General features: G+C 44.5%; 1 protein-coding gene and 1 long non-coding RNA gene across 5 annotated transcripts in view; one reads left to right on the plus strand and one right to left on the minus strand.

Moving 5' to 3' along the window:
- LOC133231424 (uncharacterized) overlaps positions 1–11,061 on the plus strand; it is a 30,696-nt gene extending 19,635 nt beyond the window's left edge. Inside the window, exons 2-3 of the long non-coding RNA XR_009731135.1 lie at positions 10,121–10,314; positions 10,521–11,061. This is a non-coding gene — a long non-coding RNA (uncharacterized LOC133231424). The remainder of the gene's footprint in view (positions 1–10,120; positions 10,315–10,520) is intronic.
- The window catches only part of LOC133231397 (uncharacterized), a 36,495-nt gene that overhangs the window by 9,442 nt on the left and 9,302 nt on the right, over positions 1–17,751 (minus strand). The window contains exon 4 of one of the 4 annotated variants that reach the window (XM_061389677.1): positions 932–978. The exons of 2 other annotated variants lie outside the window; for them this stretch is intronic. In XM_061389677.1, coding sequence (XP_061245661.1) covers positions 932–978 — 47 coding nt within the window. Of the gene's footprint in view, positions 1–931; positions 989–17,751 lie in introns of all 4 variants that reach the window. One more of the 4 variants, XM_061389676.1, reaches the window with a different exon arrangement.

Below are 17,751 nucleotides of genomic sequence, written 5' to 3' on the forward strand. Positions count from 1 at the left end.
CATTAAAGGATGTTAAAATCTTCAGACAAAAGTTTGTTGGAGGACAGGATATTTATAGGGTCTCCAATGTCTTTCCACAGATTTTTTTTTTTTCATGTGGCCTGTGGGATCTTAGTTCCCCCAGCAGGGATCAAGCCCACAACCCCTGCAGTGGAAGCAGAGTCCTAACCATTAGATCATCAGGGAATTCCCTCTACAGACTATTCATTCATTTCAAAAATGATAAATGTAACTTTAGAGTGGAGGAGCCTGGCACACATGACCTTAACCAAGGGATAGAAGTTAACATCACCACTAACGGGATGAACTATGACCTGTGCCTCCTGGTATGAGGCACCAGGAAGGACATTACAGCGTTTCTAGGTCTTCGCTGCCAAAAATGTGCAATCGGATTTATTCATTAAAATAAAGAAAAAAATAAGGGATGTTCTGTGGTATTTTGTTTTATAATAAGAAATATATATTTCATCTTTGTCTCCATTTCTGGCCCAGAGTGCCTAAAGCCCTTGGAATTTCCCAATCCATAAGAGCAATGGGAATATCTCTTCTTTTAGCATTTGGTCTTTTGTCCTTGGGTTCTGAAAAAATGCCAGGGCCATAAAGGTGCAAAGAATGTGTCATAACAAGTGTCATAACAAACCCCTTTCTACCACAGGTGAGTTTAGGTTAATGGAGTGACTTTTGGAAAGCCTCTGGGGATGGGGGCGGGTTACCAGGGAAACCAGTCATGTGATTAGAGGGTTGGACTTTCAATCCCAAACTTCCAGGGAAAGGCTAGAGATGGAGTTCAAGCACCAATGGCTGATGATTTGATCAATCATGTCTATGTAAAAATGTCTCCATAAAACTGCAAAAGGACCAGGTTTATAGAGCTTCTGGGTTCAATGGACATTTGGAGGAGCCTGGAGGGTGCATGCCTCTTCCTACATACCTTGCTCTGTACATCTCTTCCATCGGCTGTTCCTGAGTTGTATCCTTCTGTAATAAACTGATAATCTAGTAAGTAAATGGTTTTCTTGAGCTCTGTGAACCTATTAGCAAATTAATCAGTGATTAATTAACCACTGCTTCATAGCTGGTTGGTCATGAGCATGGTATCAACCTACACTTTCCATTGGTGTCTCAAGCATATGGGGAGGGGATAGTCTTACAGGACTGAGCCCTTAACCTGCGGGATCTATGCTATCTCTAGGTAGATGGTGCTGGAATTGGAGTTAAATTGTAGGAAACTCAGGTGGTGTCATGGAAATGCCTGATGTGTGGGAAAAGTGTACATCTGGTGTCAGAAGTGAAGTGGAGTAGTAGGAGTACTGACAGTAGAGGAGACACACAACAGGAAGTGAGTTTTTCCTTTACAGCATCTGTAAACCAGCAACCTGGACACAAAAACAATGTCGTGAAAGACAAAACAAGGCCAAGAAACCAGTCTCAATAAAAGGAGCCTAAAAAGGCATGACACTGTGACCTGTGATCCTGGATCAGAAGAAACAATTGCTATAACACACATTATTGAGACAATCAGGGAAACTTGAATGTAGATTTTACACAAGATAATGATATTGTGTGTGTGTGTATGCGCTCAGTCACTCAGTCACTCAGTCGTGTCTGATTCTTTGCGACCCAATGAACGTAGCCTGGCAGGTTCCTCTCTGCAGGAAATTTTCTGGGCAAGAATACTGGAACAAGTTGCCAATTCCTACTCCACGGGATCTTCCCGACCCAGGGATCGAACCCAAGTCTCTTGAGTCTCTGGCATCTCCTGCATGAGCAGGCAGATTCTTTACCACTGTGCCACATGGGACGCCCCAGTGGTGTTGTCCAGATATTAAGTATCCAGATTTGATAGTTACATTGTAGTTAAGGAAGAGAAAACCTCTGGGAGTTCCCTAGCCATCCAGTGGTTAAGACTTGGTGCTTTCACTGCCATGGCCCGGAGTTCAGTGCCTAGTCATCTGGGAACTAAGATCCTGCAAGCTGCATGGCACGGCCCCACAAATAAATAAATAAAAAATAAAAGAATTTATTTAAATAAAATCTTTGTTCTTAGGAGAGCCAAGCTGAACTATGTAGGGTAAAAGCCTGCAATACCTGCTACTTACTCTTACATGTATCAATAAGAATAAGAAGATGAAGTATATTAATGTGTATATGTGAAGAGAAAGGTAAAATCAATGTGGGAAAAAGCTGGCCATTGGTGAATACAGGGGAAGGTCTAAGGGTGGTCATTACACTATTGTTGTTTAGTCGCTAAGTCGTGCCTGACTCTTTTATACCCCATGGACTATAGCCTGCCAGCCTCCTCTATCAGTGGAATTTTCCAGGCGAGAATATTGGAGTGAGTTGCCGTTTCCTTCCTCAGGGGCTCTTTCTGAGTGGGTTCGAACCCACGTCTCCTGCATTGGCAGGCACATTCTTTACCACTGAGCTGTGAGGGAAACCCTCATTGTACTATACTCGCAACTTTTCTGTAGGTTTAAAATTGTCCAAAATAAAGTTTCAGAATAAAAAGCTGGACTTCTCTGGTGGTCCAGTGGTGAAGGATCCACCTTCCAATGCAGGGGACATGGGTTCAATCTCTGGTCGGACAACTAAGATCCCACACGCTACAGGGCAACTAAGCCCTCGAGCTGCAACGAAGACTCAGGGCAACCAAAAATAAATGAATACTAAAAATAAATCAAAAGCTAAAACCAGTTCCAATTTAAAATACTTTGGAGTGAATTCAGTATCAAGTGTGAAATTTCTGTATCAGCTCAATTTATGATACCAAGTTTGGTAAAAGAAATGAATGAACCAACTTAAGGATAGTGCATTTATCTTCCTTAAAATGACTAATGAAGGAAATGAGAAGCCAAAGAGGTAGAGGCCAAGGAAAGAGGGCTTCAGAATGAGAGTGAAAAACAAAGACACTACGAAGAAGTAAGATGTGGGCTAAGGTATATCTGCTGAGGTGAGTAAAAGGGAGTGGTCTTCCAGCAATCCCATGACTGGGGGTATACCCTGAGGAAACCATAATTGAAAAGGACAAATGTACCCCGGTGTTCACTGCAATACTATTTACAATAGCTAGGACATGGAAGCAACCTAGATGTCCATCCACAGATGTATAGATAAAGAAGGTGTTGTACATATATACAATGGAATATTACTCAGCCATGAAAAGGAACACATTTGAATCAATTCTAATGAGGTAGATGAACCTAGAGGCTATTATGTAAAGTGAAGTAAGTCACAAAGAGAAAAACAACTCCTGCATATTAATGCATATATGTGGAATCTAGAAAGATGCTACTGATGAACTAGTTGCAGACCAGTAATGGAGATGACTGAGCTCCTTATTGCCAAATTCAGACTTAAATTGAAGAAAGTAGGGAAAACCACTAGACCATTCAGGTATGATGTAAATCAAATCCCTTATGATTATACAGCAGAAGTGAGAAATAGATTTAAGGGACTAGATCTGATAGAGTGCCTGATGAACTATGGACTGAGGTTTGTGACATTGTACAGGAGACAGGGATCAAGATCATCCCCATGGGAAAGAAATGCAAAAAAGTAAAATGGCTGTCTGGGGAGACCTTACAAATAGCTGTGAAAAGAAGAGAAGCAAAAAGCAAAGGAGAAAAGGGAGGATATAAGCATCTGAATGCAGAGTTCCAAAGAATAGCAAGAAGAGATAAGAAAGCCTTCTTCAGCGATCAATGCAAAGAAATAGAGGAAAACAACAGAATGGGAAAGACTAGAGATCTCTTCAAGAAAATTAGAGATACCAAGGGAACATTTCATGCAAAGATGGGCTCGATAAAGGACAGAAATGGTATGGACCTAACAGAAGCAGAAGATATTAAGAAGAGGTGGGAAGAATACACAGAAGAACTGTACAAAAAAGATCTTCACGACCAAGATAATCACGATGGTGTGATCACTCACCTAAAGCCAAACATCCTGGAATGTGAAGTCAAGTGGGCCTTAGAAAGCATCACTATGAACAAAGACTAGTGGAGCTGATAGAACTCCAGTTGAACTATTTCAAATCCTGAAAGATGATGCTGTGAAAGTGTTGTAGTCAATATGCCAGCAAATTTGGAAAACTCAGCAGTGGCCACAGGACTGGAAAAGGTCAGTTTTCATTCCAATCCCAAAGAAAGGCAATGCTAAAGAATGCTCAAACTACCGCACAATTGCACTCATCTCACACACTAGTCAAGTAATGCTCAAAATTCTCCAAGCCAGGCTTCAGCAATATGTGAACCGTGAACTTCCTGATGTTCAAGCTGGTTTTAGAAAAGGCAGAGGAACCAGAGATCAAATTGCCAACATCTGCTGGATCATGGAAAAAGCAAGAGAGTTCCAGAAAAACATCTATTTCTGCTTTATTGACTATGCCAAAGCCTTTGACTGTGTGGATCACAATAAACTGTGGAAAATTCTGAAAGAGATGGGAATACCAGACCACCTGACGTGCCGCTTGAGAAACCTGTATGCAGGTCAGGAAGCAGCAGTTAGAACTGGACATGGAACAACAGGCTGGTTCCAAATAGGCAAAGGAGTACGTCAAGGCTGTATATTGTCACCCTGCTTATTTAACTTATATGCAGAGTACATCATGAGAAATGCTGAGCTGGAAGAAGTACAAGCTGGAATCAAGATTGCTGGGATAAATATCAGTAACTTCAGACATGCAGATGACACCACCCTTATGGCAGAAAGTGAAGAGGAACTCAAAAGCCTCTTGATGAAAGTGGAAGTGGAGAGTGAAAAAGTTGGCTTAAAGCTCAACATTCAGAAAACTAAGATCATGGCATCTGGTCCCATCACTTTATGGGAAATAGATGGGGAAACAGTGGAAACAGTGTCAGACTTTATTTTGGGGGGCTCCAAAATCACTGCAGATGGTGACTGCAGCCATGAAATTAAAAGATGCTTACTCCTTGGAAGGAAAGTTATGACCAACCTAGATAGCATATTCAAAAGCAAAAACATTACTTTGCCAACAAAGGTCCGTCTAGTCAAGGCTATGGTTTTTCCTGTGGTCATGTATGGATGTGAGTGTTGGACTGTGAAGAAAGCTGAGCACTTAAGAATTGATGTTTTTGAACTGTGGTGTTGGAGAAGACTCTTGAGAGTCCCTTGGACTGCAAGGAGATCCAAACAGTCCATTCTAAAAGCGATCAGTCCTGGGTGTTCTTTCAAAGGAATGATGCTAAAGCTGAAACTCCAGTACTTTGGCCACCTCATGAGAAGAGTTGACTCATTGGAAAAGACTCTGATGCTGGGAGGGATTGGCGGCAGGAGGAGAAGGGGATGACAGAGGATGAGATGGCTGGATGGCATCACCGACTCAATGGATGTGAGTTTGAGTGAACTCCGGGAGTTAGTGATGAACAGGGAGGCCTGGTGTGCTGCAATTCATGGGGTCGCAAAGAGTTGGACATGACTGAGCGACTGAACTGAACTGAACTCAACTGTACTGAATGGAGATTAAGATATAGAAAACAGACTTGTGTACACAGTAAGGGAAGGAGACGCTGGGATGAACTGAGAATGTAGCATAGAAATATATATATATATGACCATATGTAAAATAGGCAACCAATGGGAATTTGCTCTATGACAGGAAGCTCAAATCCGGGTGCTCTCTGACAACCTAGAGGGGTGGGACATGTGTATACCTATGGCTGATTCATGTTGATGTATGGCATAAACCAACATAACATTGTAAAGCAATTATCCTCCAATTAAAAATAAATAATTTTTTTAAAAAAGGAGGAGAGGTCTTTGGTGGAGCATTGGTTCAGCTGGCTGATGGGTGGGGGGAGGCGTAGGAGGGAGGGCCAGGAATCATCAGCAAAGGGATGGTTTTGAATGTCTGGGGAAGGCTGAGGATGGGGAATAGGAGTGGAGGATTTCAGTTGTTTTCTTAATTGATTAGGTTTTGAGCATACAAATTTTGACCAGAAGTGTGTGGGGTGGTGGCTTGGGAGGGTGGTTATGAATAGCTAGTCCTCTCCTAGGCTTGGTACCAATTCATTCCTGTTGCCTGGGATTGTTCCAGGTATAGCATCACAAGTTCCCCCTCCTAGGAACCTTCTCAGTCAGGCTTGTTACTCTCCACTCCCAGGCTGCTCCCACCAATAAATATTCCCTGGTCACTGCCAGCCCATGAGGTTAGATTGTATTTATTCTTTCAGCAAGCTTTTGCTGGTGCTGAAAATATGGTGGCCAGCAAAGCAGACAGCCGCCACCCTTACAGACCATGTGAAATTCCTTCTTTGCACTGAAGTGGTATTAATAAAACTGGGCCTCTTTAAAAAAGAAAATCTCATTTCCCCTCATCATAATTGTAGAAAACTTGAGAAGAAAAGCGTAAAAAGACAAAGAAAAAAAACCCACACTGGCAGATTTCCTCTCAGTATTTTTCCTACACATTTCCCAAGTCACTTCCGATCAGTGTCCAGAAAAATGCAAGTTAATTTTAATTTTGGCCGCAAACCAAGAACAAAAAGGTTAAGTGCATTGAATTAATTTTTCAAGCTCAAGTTAAAGGCTCTGAGGGTGATCTGCTGTCTCCAAGGGTCCAAACCTGCTTTTTTCCACTAGCAGGTGTGATCACAGACCTGGCCCAGGTGGGAAATGACTTTCTCTCCTCAGCAAGGCTTCCAGATTTGCAATTTCTCTCTTTTTCCAAATAAAATGCTGCGTTCACTGATAAGGAATCAAGCAGAACAGAGGCCATTACCCTGAGAAACAAAAGAGCCTCACCCCTGCCCATCCTGTTCCAGCCCACCCCACTCCCTCGACCTAGAGGCAACCCTTTTTAACAGTTTCTATTTTTGTTTCTTCTGGAAGCTATTTCCAAAAATCCTAGCTCAAATGCCCATACTTTATTTCTTTGTATTCTGATTTCAGTGACTATTGACGTTCCAATATAAAACATGAGGCATTTAACTCATTTACATTCCCTCTTCCTCTCTTCTTCCCAATGATGACTATCTATATTATTATTTTGTTTTCATTTTTATTATTATTTTTAATTTAATTTTTTGGCCAGACCTCACGGCTTGTGGGATCTTAATTCCTTGACCAGGGATTGAACCCCTGGCCCTTGGTAATAAAAATACAGGGTTCTAACCACTGGAAGGTGAAAATGTTAGTCCCTGACTCTTTGCGACCCCATGGACTGCAGCCTGCCAGGTTCCTCTGTCCATGGAATTCTCCAGGCAAGATTACTGGAGTAGGTAGCCATTCCCGTCTCCAGGGGATCCTCCTGACCCAGGGACTGAACCCAGGTCTCCTGTCTTGGGCTTCCCTCATAGCTCAGTTGGTAAAGAATCCACCTGCGATGCAGGAGACCCTGGTTTGATTCCTGGGTCGGGAAGATCCACTGGCGAAGGGATAGGCTACCCACTCCAGTATTCTTGGGCTTAGCTGGTAAAGAATCCACCTGCGGGAGATTCTGGGTTCCATCCCTGGGTTGGGAAGATCACCTGGAGAAGGGAAATGCTACTCACTCCAGTATTCTGGCCTGGAGAATTCCATGGACTAAGGCCATGAGATCACAAAGAGTCTCAGACACGACTGAGAGACTTTCACCTTCACCTTCACCTTCATCGATCTCTCACTTCCTGTGTTGCAGGCAGATTCTTTACCATCTGAGCCATGAGGGAAGAAGCCCCCTAACTACTGGACCACTAAGGATTTCCCTATTTTTGCTTTCAAATAAATTATTATATTTTAGTTCCATCTCTTTTCCTTGGTATCTCTAGTGAGAGGCCAGTTTATAACTCCTCATTCTCTCCACACTTCCACATGCAAATTTTCCCCAGCCTTTCATTTACATACTCAAGATTTTGAGTATTTACAATCATTCCAGCCACCAAAACAAAATCTTCCAGATTTTTCTACATTGATTCTAAAGGTTGAGGTCTAATGAACAGTACTTGTCAATACTGATCGCACTCAGGCCAAACAATGGGCAGGATTATATTTTCTTTTTTTTTTTTTTGGATTTGTATATTTAATTTTATTTTATTTTTAAACTTTACATAATTGTATTAGTTTTGCCAAATATCAAAATGAATCCGCCACAGGTATACATGTGTTCCCCATCCCGAACCCTCCTCCCTCCTCCCTCCCCATACCATCCCTCTGGGCCGTCCAGTGCACCAGCCCCAAGCATCCAGCATCGTGCATCGAACCTGGACTGGCAACTCGTTTCCTACATGATATTTTACATGTTTCAATGCCATTCTCCCAAATCTTCCCACCCTCTCCCTCTCCCACAGAGTCCATAAGACTGTTCTATACATCAGTGTCTCTTTTGCTGTCTCGTATACAGAGTTATTGTTACCATCTTTCTAAATTCCATATATATGCGTTAGTATACTGTATTTATGTTTTTCCTTCTGGCTTACTTCACTCTGTATAATAGGCTCCAGTTTCATCCACCTCATTAGAACTGATTCAAATGTATTCTTTTTAATGGCTGAGTAATACTCCATTGTGTATATGTACCACAGCTTTCTTATCCATTCATCTGCTGATGGACATCTAGGTTGCTTCCATGTCCTGGCTATTATAAACAGTGCTGCGATGAACATTGGGGTACACGTGTCTCTTTCCCTTCTGGTTTCCTCAGTGTGTATGTATTTTCTATACCTTGCCTTCAATTCTACAACCCAGGAGAATGTTTCAAGCACATGGTCAATTCAATTAAATTAATACTAGGTCAGTTAAACACCATCATGTCATATTATAACTTGCCTATCGTTTATATCAAGAATTTCTTTTTCAGTTTTGGCCTTTTCCTAGAGATTCTGATGACTTTTCTTTCTTCTTGTATTCCTTACATATACCATATCTTTTTTTTCCCCCAAGTGATTGTTCACACCATTTATTCAGTTCAAGCTCCATTTGCCTCTTCCTCCAATTAGAACCCATTACTCCTTAAGTTTGCTCCACAGTCATCATCCTGGCATCTTCATGCACTGATCTTTGGGCTTAGATCCGCTGCTTCCTGTGTCCTATTTTGTCTTCTTTCTGGTTCGCTACCACATTTCCTGGTATACACCCTCAACTTTCTAGGAGTGTAGAAGCCAACTCTGCACGTCAAAACAAGCCTTTATGTATGTGTTTGACTGGATATAGAATTCTAGATAGAAATTCATTTCTCTCAAAATTGTACAGGCATTTCTCCATTTAATCTTCTAGGATTCAGTGTTATTGATGCAAAGTTTGTGGCCATTTTGATTCTCGTTCCTTTAGAGATGAATAGTTTTTCTCTTTAGAATGTTTATCATCTTCCCTTTATTCCTGATATTCTGAAATTTCATAAGGAAGTATCTAGATACAGATGATTTTTCATTCATTATCTTGAGCACACAATAAACCCTTTCAGAATGGAGACATTAGTTTTAGTCTTGAAGTTATCTCTTATTCTTTTCTAAGATATTTTCCTTCCCTTCAATTTATTCATTATTATTTTTCTGGGGTTCCTAATAGTTGTACGATCCTTCTGGATTTGTCTTCTGTGTTTGCTGTCTCTTCTCTGATTTCCATTTGTCACTCTTTTGCTCTCTATATTTTTTCAAGTTGTATTTATTTATTTTGGCTGTCCTGGGATTTCATTGCTGAGTGCAGGCTTTCTCCAGTTGCAGTGAGCAGGGGCTACTCTGGTTTGGAGTTCGGGCTTCTCATTGTGGTGGCTTCTCTTGTGGCTCGTGGGCTCTCGGGCTCGTGGGCGTCAGTAGTCGCAGCACGTGGGCTTAGTGGCCTCCCAGCACGTGGAATCCTCCCAGACCAAGGAGAACCTGGTCCCCTGTGGACCACTGGGCCACCTTGCTCTATTATTTTTAGAAATCCACCCCCCCAACTCTATGTTTTAATCCTTCTAATGAACATTTTACTTTTGCAACCACATTTTTAGTCCCTGCAAAATAATTCTTGTTCTCTGTTTCTCTTTCATACAGCATCCTGTTCTTTTTTTATGGATGTTTTGTCTTCCTGAATCTCAAAGTATATTAGATCTTTCTCTTTGTACTCTGGATTATCTCTTTTTTCTTGTGTTACCTTTTGTTTTGTTTTTTTTTTTTTGCTTATTTTCGTCTTTCTTTGCATGCAGATTCTCCTTATATGCCTGGTGATCATTGGTAATACGTGATAAAGAAGCACCTAGGTATCCTCAGTGATGGCATCACCAACTCGATGGACAAGAGTTTGAGTACGCTCCGGGAGTTGGTGATGGACAGGAAAGCCTGGCATGCTGCAGTCCATGGGGTCCCAAAGAGTCGGACACAACTGAGCGATTGAACTGAGGTATCCTCAATTATATTATTTCTTCTCTACATCTCTCCCTGGTAGAAATTTGGCCTAGAAATTCTTTGTGAATCAAGATAGGATATATCAACTGAAAGGCTTCAGTAGGGATAGGGAGAGTTGATGGTCAATTGTCAGTTTATTTTTCCAAGAGACTTTTGCCCAGGAAGATGAATGTTCCAAATTAACTTTACTGCTTATTCCAGGAACTTCCGGTAAGACCCATTAGCTCTTCAACAGAAGGCATCAACTGATGAAGAAGGAAACAGACAGAGCTGGACTCCATCTTAGGCCTGGCTGCGAACATTAGGCTACACGCATGGTCACCCTCCCAAAGGACTCTGAACTTTGTGTCCGGTGTCTATAGAAATGGCATACCCATGGAAAACCAGACCCCTGGATAAAAGAGCCTCAAGACTTGTACTTGGATTCTCCTTTGCCTAAAAGAGTATGCTAATTATCTCTGTAACAGAACAAAGTGGTAAATTCCATTATGTTTATCAGGATATGACCCCAGGCCTACTGATAAACATCCACTGTTTATCTAGTCTTGTGACACAGGAATCATGGGTTAACTTTGATCCTATCTCTCTTTACCTTGTCCAGACTAGTTTCAAGGAATTTGGGGAGGTGGGTTTGAGCAAGTACACTTAGGGTATATAAGGTTTTCACAAAACCTGGTCGGGGTCCTTGGCTAAGAGGAGACTGTGTCTTGGGCGCGCCGGTGTAATAAACTGCACTCCACTATCTGCATTGTCCTTCTGAGTGAGTTTGTTTCCCAGAACGCGTGGCTACAACATTTGGTGCATTGGCCAGGAAACTCCTCACTTTGAGGAGACAAGTCCCATTTGGGACTTCTTCTAGGCCTTGCAGCTTGAATCTTCTAGAGGGGGGAAGATGCCTTGCCCTTCTGGAGGGATTCTGGGTCTCAATGCCTGGACCTTTCATGTTAGCAGGTAGTGGACAGCAGCAGGGAAACTGAGCGCTCAGGTGAGGAGGAACCCAGGTGGAAGAGGGGGCCTGATCACCCCCCTGGGAGGGACTAGAAGGAGCGGGGACCCACAGGAGCCTGGAATAGGCAGGCGGCGATTCCTTGGTACACAGGTCGACCAGTGTGCTAGGGCTTAGGAAGGGAATTTGCCAAGGTCATTAAGGAGGTGTGTCCACTCCATCTCAGGGAAAATTATTACCAGTGATCGCCAGGGGATTTTTAGGATAGGAAACTTGTCGTTGTATGTTCATATTCTGCCCTCCCCCAGGAGGTGTCCCGTCTGCTGTGAAATGCTTGACCCCCTTGGAATTGTCAGGCTAGAAGAAGGGGGATACATAAGTGAGTATGAACTGGCTTTTCCGGAGACGGCCTGGGACATGGGATATTTAACCCATCTATGTTTTCATCCTCACCTGATCAAGCCCACCAAGGCAGAACGGACTTTAAGGTAGAAACAGTCTTGGACCACGTTGTGTTCTGGTTCGGCCTTGCTGACCGGCAGGTGAAGACACGCCGATCCCCCTTCTCCCTCTGGGATCTGGCAGGATTTGGACAAGGATAACCTGCCCCTCCCCCATACTGGATGACTCGCCCACCGGCCCAGTGCTCCACCAGGACGGAGGCCGCCTTAATTCCAGATCCAGGGCCAGGTGAAGTTCCTGCAGCAGCTGCTGCTCCTCCACCAGCTCTCCCACAGTCGTAGAGACGCCACCTTGGCAGGCTCCGATCTGGTAGCAGAAGCCTCTGGCCAACACTTCCAGGATCCGGCTCCAGCCGAACAGCCCAAGCTATACCCGCTTTTCCCGGTGAGTTTGACAGGAAGGGGAGGGAGACGTTGGAATTAAGCAGAGACTGAGCTCTGCCAGAGAGCCGGAGGGAACAGACAAGAGGTTTGCAATGCTAGCTGCTGCTCTGGGAAAGTCTATCTCTGGCCCTCTGGAAACCTCCTCTGCCCCAGGGACAGGACAGTCCTTCAGCGGGTTCTAACGGAGGCCCCATTACAGACAAACCAGTGTGCCTAGTGCGGAGGTTTTGGCCACTGGAAGAATAAATTCCCTAGGGCAAGAAAAGAAGAGGAAGCTCCCGCAGCTGTGGGGCTTGCTGGCTTGGAAATTAAATAGGGCTGCCAGGGCTCAGAGATATCAGGTCCCCGAGAGCCCATGGTAACCTTAAAAGTGGGGGACCAAACAGTTACTTCATGGTGGATACAGGAACAGAACTGTCAGTAGTAACAAAGCCTGTGGCACCACTGTCCAAAAAGACTATCGCTGTAGCTGGGGTATCGGGAGAAGAGATGAGTAAATCGTTTTGCCAGCCCAGAAAATGTCGGATGGCGGGGCACCAAGAGATTCATGAATTCCTCTACATTCTGAGGTCCCAGTACCCCTGTTGGGAAGAGACTTGCTCTCTAAACTAGGAGCACAAGTGACTTTCTCCCGAGGAGAGGCCCACCTTCCAGATGGGCACTATGACTTATTTGCTCTCTCTCTCAAGACCCCCCAAGATGACTGGAGGTTGCATGAGCCTCTGAAGGAAGAATCAGGTGGGCCAGGAGAGCATGAGAGAGAGCTAACTCAATTATTCCCTGAGGTCTGGGTGGAAGATAACCCCCCCTCCCCCCAGGCTGGCTAAACATCAAGCCCTAGTGATAATAGAACTCAAACCAGGCACCATCCCAGTTACAAAGCGCCAGTACCCGCTACCGATAGAGGCTTGGGCTGGCATACTGCCCCACATCAATAGATTAAAACAGGCGGGCACTCTAGTAGAGTGCCAGTCGGCTTGGAATACACCGATCCTGCCAGTCAAAAAGGAAGAAGGACAGGACTATAGGCCTGTAGAAGATCTCAGGCTAGTCAACTAGGCTACTGTGACTTTACACCCCACTATTCCAAACCCCTATACCTTACTTAGCCTCCTCCCGCCAAGGACTAAAGTTTATACTTGCCTAGATCTCAAGGATGCCTTCTTCTGCATACACCTCACCCCAGCGTCACAGCCCATCTTTGCCTTTGAATGGGAAGATCCAGTCGGGGGCACCAAATAACAGCTCATCTGGACTCCCCTACAAGGGTTTAAAAATTCCCCAACCATCTTTGGGGAAGCCTTGGCTTCTGACCTGAACTCATCCCATCTGGAAGAGTATGGATATTGGTTCCTACAATATGGGGATGACCTGCTGCTGGCTGCCGAGACCAAGGAAAAATGTTGGGAAGGGACAAAAGCACTGCTCCAGCTGCTGATGGAAGCAGGTTACCGGGTGTCGAAGAAGAAGGCACAGATCTGCAAGGAAGAGGTAAGGTCTCTGAGGTTTGTTTGAAAGAAGGACACAAGGTTCCAGACCCTAGTTGGGTCCTATATACTGATGGCACTAGCCTCATAAAACAAGGACAACGGCTGTCAGGTTAGCCAAAGTGGAAGGGGCCATCAAGACTGAAAAGGGATGGTGGGAATTGCCAAGTGGCAAATTGTTGGTACTGGAGGAGCTGGCACACACTCTGGTAAGCCAAACACACCACGCGACCCACCTAGGCCATGCTGCCTGCCCACAGGTTAATGCTGCCTCTCGGTGTTCAGACAAAAACCTCCTGGTATTCAGCTGAAAGGCACACTGCCCTTTGAACACCTGGGAGTGGACTTCACTGAAATGAAACCTCATCGACACTACCATTACCTGCTGGTCATGGTATGTACGTTTTCGGGATGGGTAGAAGCTTTCCTACCTGGACTGAAAGAACATCAGAAGTAGCCCGGTGCCTGCTTAGGGAAATAGTTCCCAGATTTGGATTTCCTACCAGCATTGGATCAGACAATGGCCCGGCTTTTGTAGCTGATTTAGGACAACAAGTAAACAAAACTATAAACATCAAATGGAAACTGCACACTGCATATAGGCCCAGAGTTCTGAGATGGTGGAATGAACCAACCGGCCATTAAAGAGACTCTCCAAGTGGATCATAGAGACTGACTGCTCCTGGATGGACTTATTTCCGATTGCTCTGCTCAGACTCAGGATGCCACAGTCCCAAGGGTCTTCTCCGTACAAAATTGTGTATGGGAGGCCCCGTCCCATAATAAGACAGGTGTTAACAAATTTGCCTCAGGTAAGGGGGGATAGGATTTTGTAGCAGATGGAACTGGATAAGGTAATAAATCGGGTAACTAAGTTTGTACAAGAAAGGGTGCCATTCCCCCTTGGGGAACAGATTCATGAGTTTATGCCTGGTGACCAAGTATGGGTCAAAGTTTGGAAACTTGATTTGCTAGCCCCTCGGTGGAAGGGCCCTTATACTGTTATTCTAACTACCCCTACTGCAGTTAAAGTTGCAGGTATTGTCCCTTGGATCCATCATACGAGGGTGAAGAGAACATATCACGCAGACCCAGAAAACGCTGAGTTGACTGCACAGATGGAACCCGCTGACCCTCAAGAGACTAAGACCATCCTTAAGAAGAAGGAAAAGATGATCCCAGACGAGCCCCTTGAGGATGAAGCCACATAATCAACTCCTGCTGCTTGGTCTCATCAACGTGCACATTCCTATGCCAACTTCCACAATTCTTCCAACTGTTGGGTATGTGGGGCTATGCCTCTGTCTGTGATGGATGGACTTCCCTGGTGGCTGTCACCGCTCCGCCAAGGAGATTTTAAACCACTCTGCTCTTTTCTGGGACACAATCATAATCTTTCCCTGCTCTCTGGGTGTAAGCCAGACCTACAGTCAATAGATTCAGGTCATAGGGTTACATTTGATATAAATGCCAGTGTAACAAAAGCCTAACCTACAACAAGCCCTGGTAAATCTACCTTATTTACATGCTAGGTGGCCAAGATCTGTGTTTCAGTGGTATAAGTATATTGCTGCCTTATTCATACCCTCTATAGGGACAATAGATATTATGATTAAAGTAGAAGCCTTGACTAATTTCACAAAACAGGCCCTCCTAGATAAAACAAAAGCCATCCAAGCCTTAAATGAAGAGCACGTCCAAATGAGAAAAGCAGTAATTCAAAATAGAATGGCTTTGGACATACTCACAGCTGCTCAAGGAGGGACCTGTGCTATAATTAAGGTTGAATGTTGTGTATGCATTCCTGACTTATCGGGCAATGTATCAACTGCTTTAGATGTCATGAAAAACCAGGTAAAAGCAATGTCAAATGAAAACGTTCCTTTCTGGACTTTGGTCCTATCTTGGGTGAAGGGCGATTGGTGGAAAACTATATTTACCATTGTTATAGTTGCCTTGATAGTTCTGCTTTGTGAACCCTGAATTTTACAATGTATTCAATGTATCCCTATGAATGATGCTCATAATATGAATTAAGAGCATCAAGATGGGAGAATGAAGGAGGAAACAGACAGAGCTGGACTCCATCTTAGGCCTGGCTGCGAACATTAGGCTACACGCATGGTCACCCTCCCAAAGGACTCTGAACTTTGTGCCCGGTGTCTATAGAAATGGCATACCCATGGAAAACCAGACCCCTGGATAAAAGAGCCTCAAGACTTGTACTTGGATTCTCCTTTGCCTAAAAGAGTATGCTAATTATCTCTGTAACAGAACAAAGTGGTAAATTCCATTATGTTTATCCGGATATGACCCCAGACCTATTGATAAACATCCACTGTTTATCTAGTCTTGTGACACAGGAATCATGGGTTAACTTTGATCCCATCTCTCTTTTACCTTGTCCAGACTAGTTTCAAGGAATTTGGGGAGGTGGGTTTGAGCAAGTACACTTAGGGTATATGAGGCTTCCCTGGTGGCTCAGACGGTAGAGCGTCTGCCTGCAACGCGAGAGACTCAAGTTCAATCCCTGGGTTGGGAAGATCCCCTGGAGAAGGAAATGGCAACCCACTCCAGTACTCTTGCCTGGAACATTCCATGGACTGAGAAGCCTGGTAGGCTACAGTCCATGGGGTCGCAAAGAGTCGGACATGACTGAGCAACTTTGCTTCACTTAGGGTATACAAGGTTTTCACAAAAAACTGGTCAGTTTCCTTGGCTAAGAGGAGACTCTGCCTTGGGCCCGCCGGTGTAATAAACTGCACTCCACTATCTGCATTGTCCTTCCAAGTGAGTTTGTTTTCCGGAAGGCATGGCTACAACACTGACAGGTTGCATCCTAGACTATTTGAATCCCTTACCTGAAAACCCTCATTTTTCTGTTGTTGATTCTAAGTTATTATATTACAACCCTTCCCAACCCTACCAACCCCTGTTCCTACCCTAGCATGCAAAGACCTGCTTTAAACCAGATTTCAAAGTCTTAAGAAATGTCCTGGCCTTACTTATCTCCCTGTGAAGTATTGTCAGACTGTCAAGGGATAAGTAATAAACTTGGCTTTGGGTGGTCCAGGGTTAAGACTTAACAAACTGGAGGTCCAGTGGTTAAGACTCCACACTCCCAATGGAAGGGGCATGTTTTCCATCCCAGGTCAGGGAGCTAAGATCCTGCAGGCTGTATGGCAGAGCGTGAAAAAAAAAAAAAGAAAAATTTCCACCAAGTAAATTTGAAGAACTAATTGGCTTTATTCAACATTCACGAATCAGGGATCAGAAAACATCCCATTTAACAAGCAGACAGGCCCTCCAAGGAAATAAACGGATCTTTTATAGAGACAAGGTGTTTATCAGCAAAAGAAAAGAAAGAATTGTTTCAGGCAAGGTCACCTGGTCACCTTTCCTTTGGGGTGAGGAAGGGCAGGGGTCTTATCCAGCAGACTACCTCCTCATTAACGTGCATCAGGGAAATTCCAGACTAATTGGTTTAAATCTCTGCTACTAGGAGAGGCTGAAACTTCAATTAGCTTAGACGTGGTGTTTTGGTTTTGCTAAAGGTGGCTCCGCACAAGGAACTCCATCTGGGGTCGATTTAAAGGGACCTCCGTGAGCTCCTTGTAACTCCTCGCTGAGCTCAGGTAACCCCTATTATTTGCATAAGTGGCTGGTGTGTTTCCAGAGAACTGCATTTGGGGAACACACTTGGGGTGGGGGTGGGGGCACACAGCTCCCAGCGCACAGTTCTAGAAGCTTGCTCTCCTCAGGTGCAGGATCCTGGGGTTTAAATCAACTACCAACTGATTTGCTAAAAGAAGTAGAAACCCAGCCTGCACGAATGCCAGACCTCAGCTCTTTTCGTTACTTGCAGGAGGAGGATGTCTTTAGGTTCGGCTGCTAAAATCCGAATGTGCCCTGGCCTCCAACTGTGTTGACTGAGGGAATAATAAAACCAGCCACATGTGGCCTTGTCACCTTGGCCTGCAGGCCTAATTTAGCAATCTCGCTCAGGCAGGACTAGACCCGCCGCACTTGCGGCGGTGTTCCCGCCCCGCCACCGGCACCCAGGCCGCGTGGAGTTTCTGCTGTTTCAACCCTCGCTCCCTCTCTCCCGCCGGCCGGCCGGCCGCGTGCAGAGAGCTCAGCCGCACACCCCAGCT

Source organism: Bos javanicus, chromosome 19, assembly GCF_032452875.1.
Source record: "Bos javanicus breed banteng chromosome 19, ARS-OSU_banteng_1.0, whole genome shotgun sequence".
Lineage (NCBI taxonomy): Eukaryota > Metazoa > Chordata > Mammalia > Artiodactyla > Bovidae > Bos > Bos javanicus.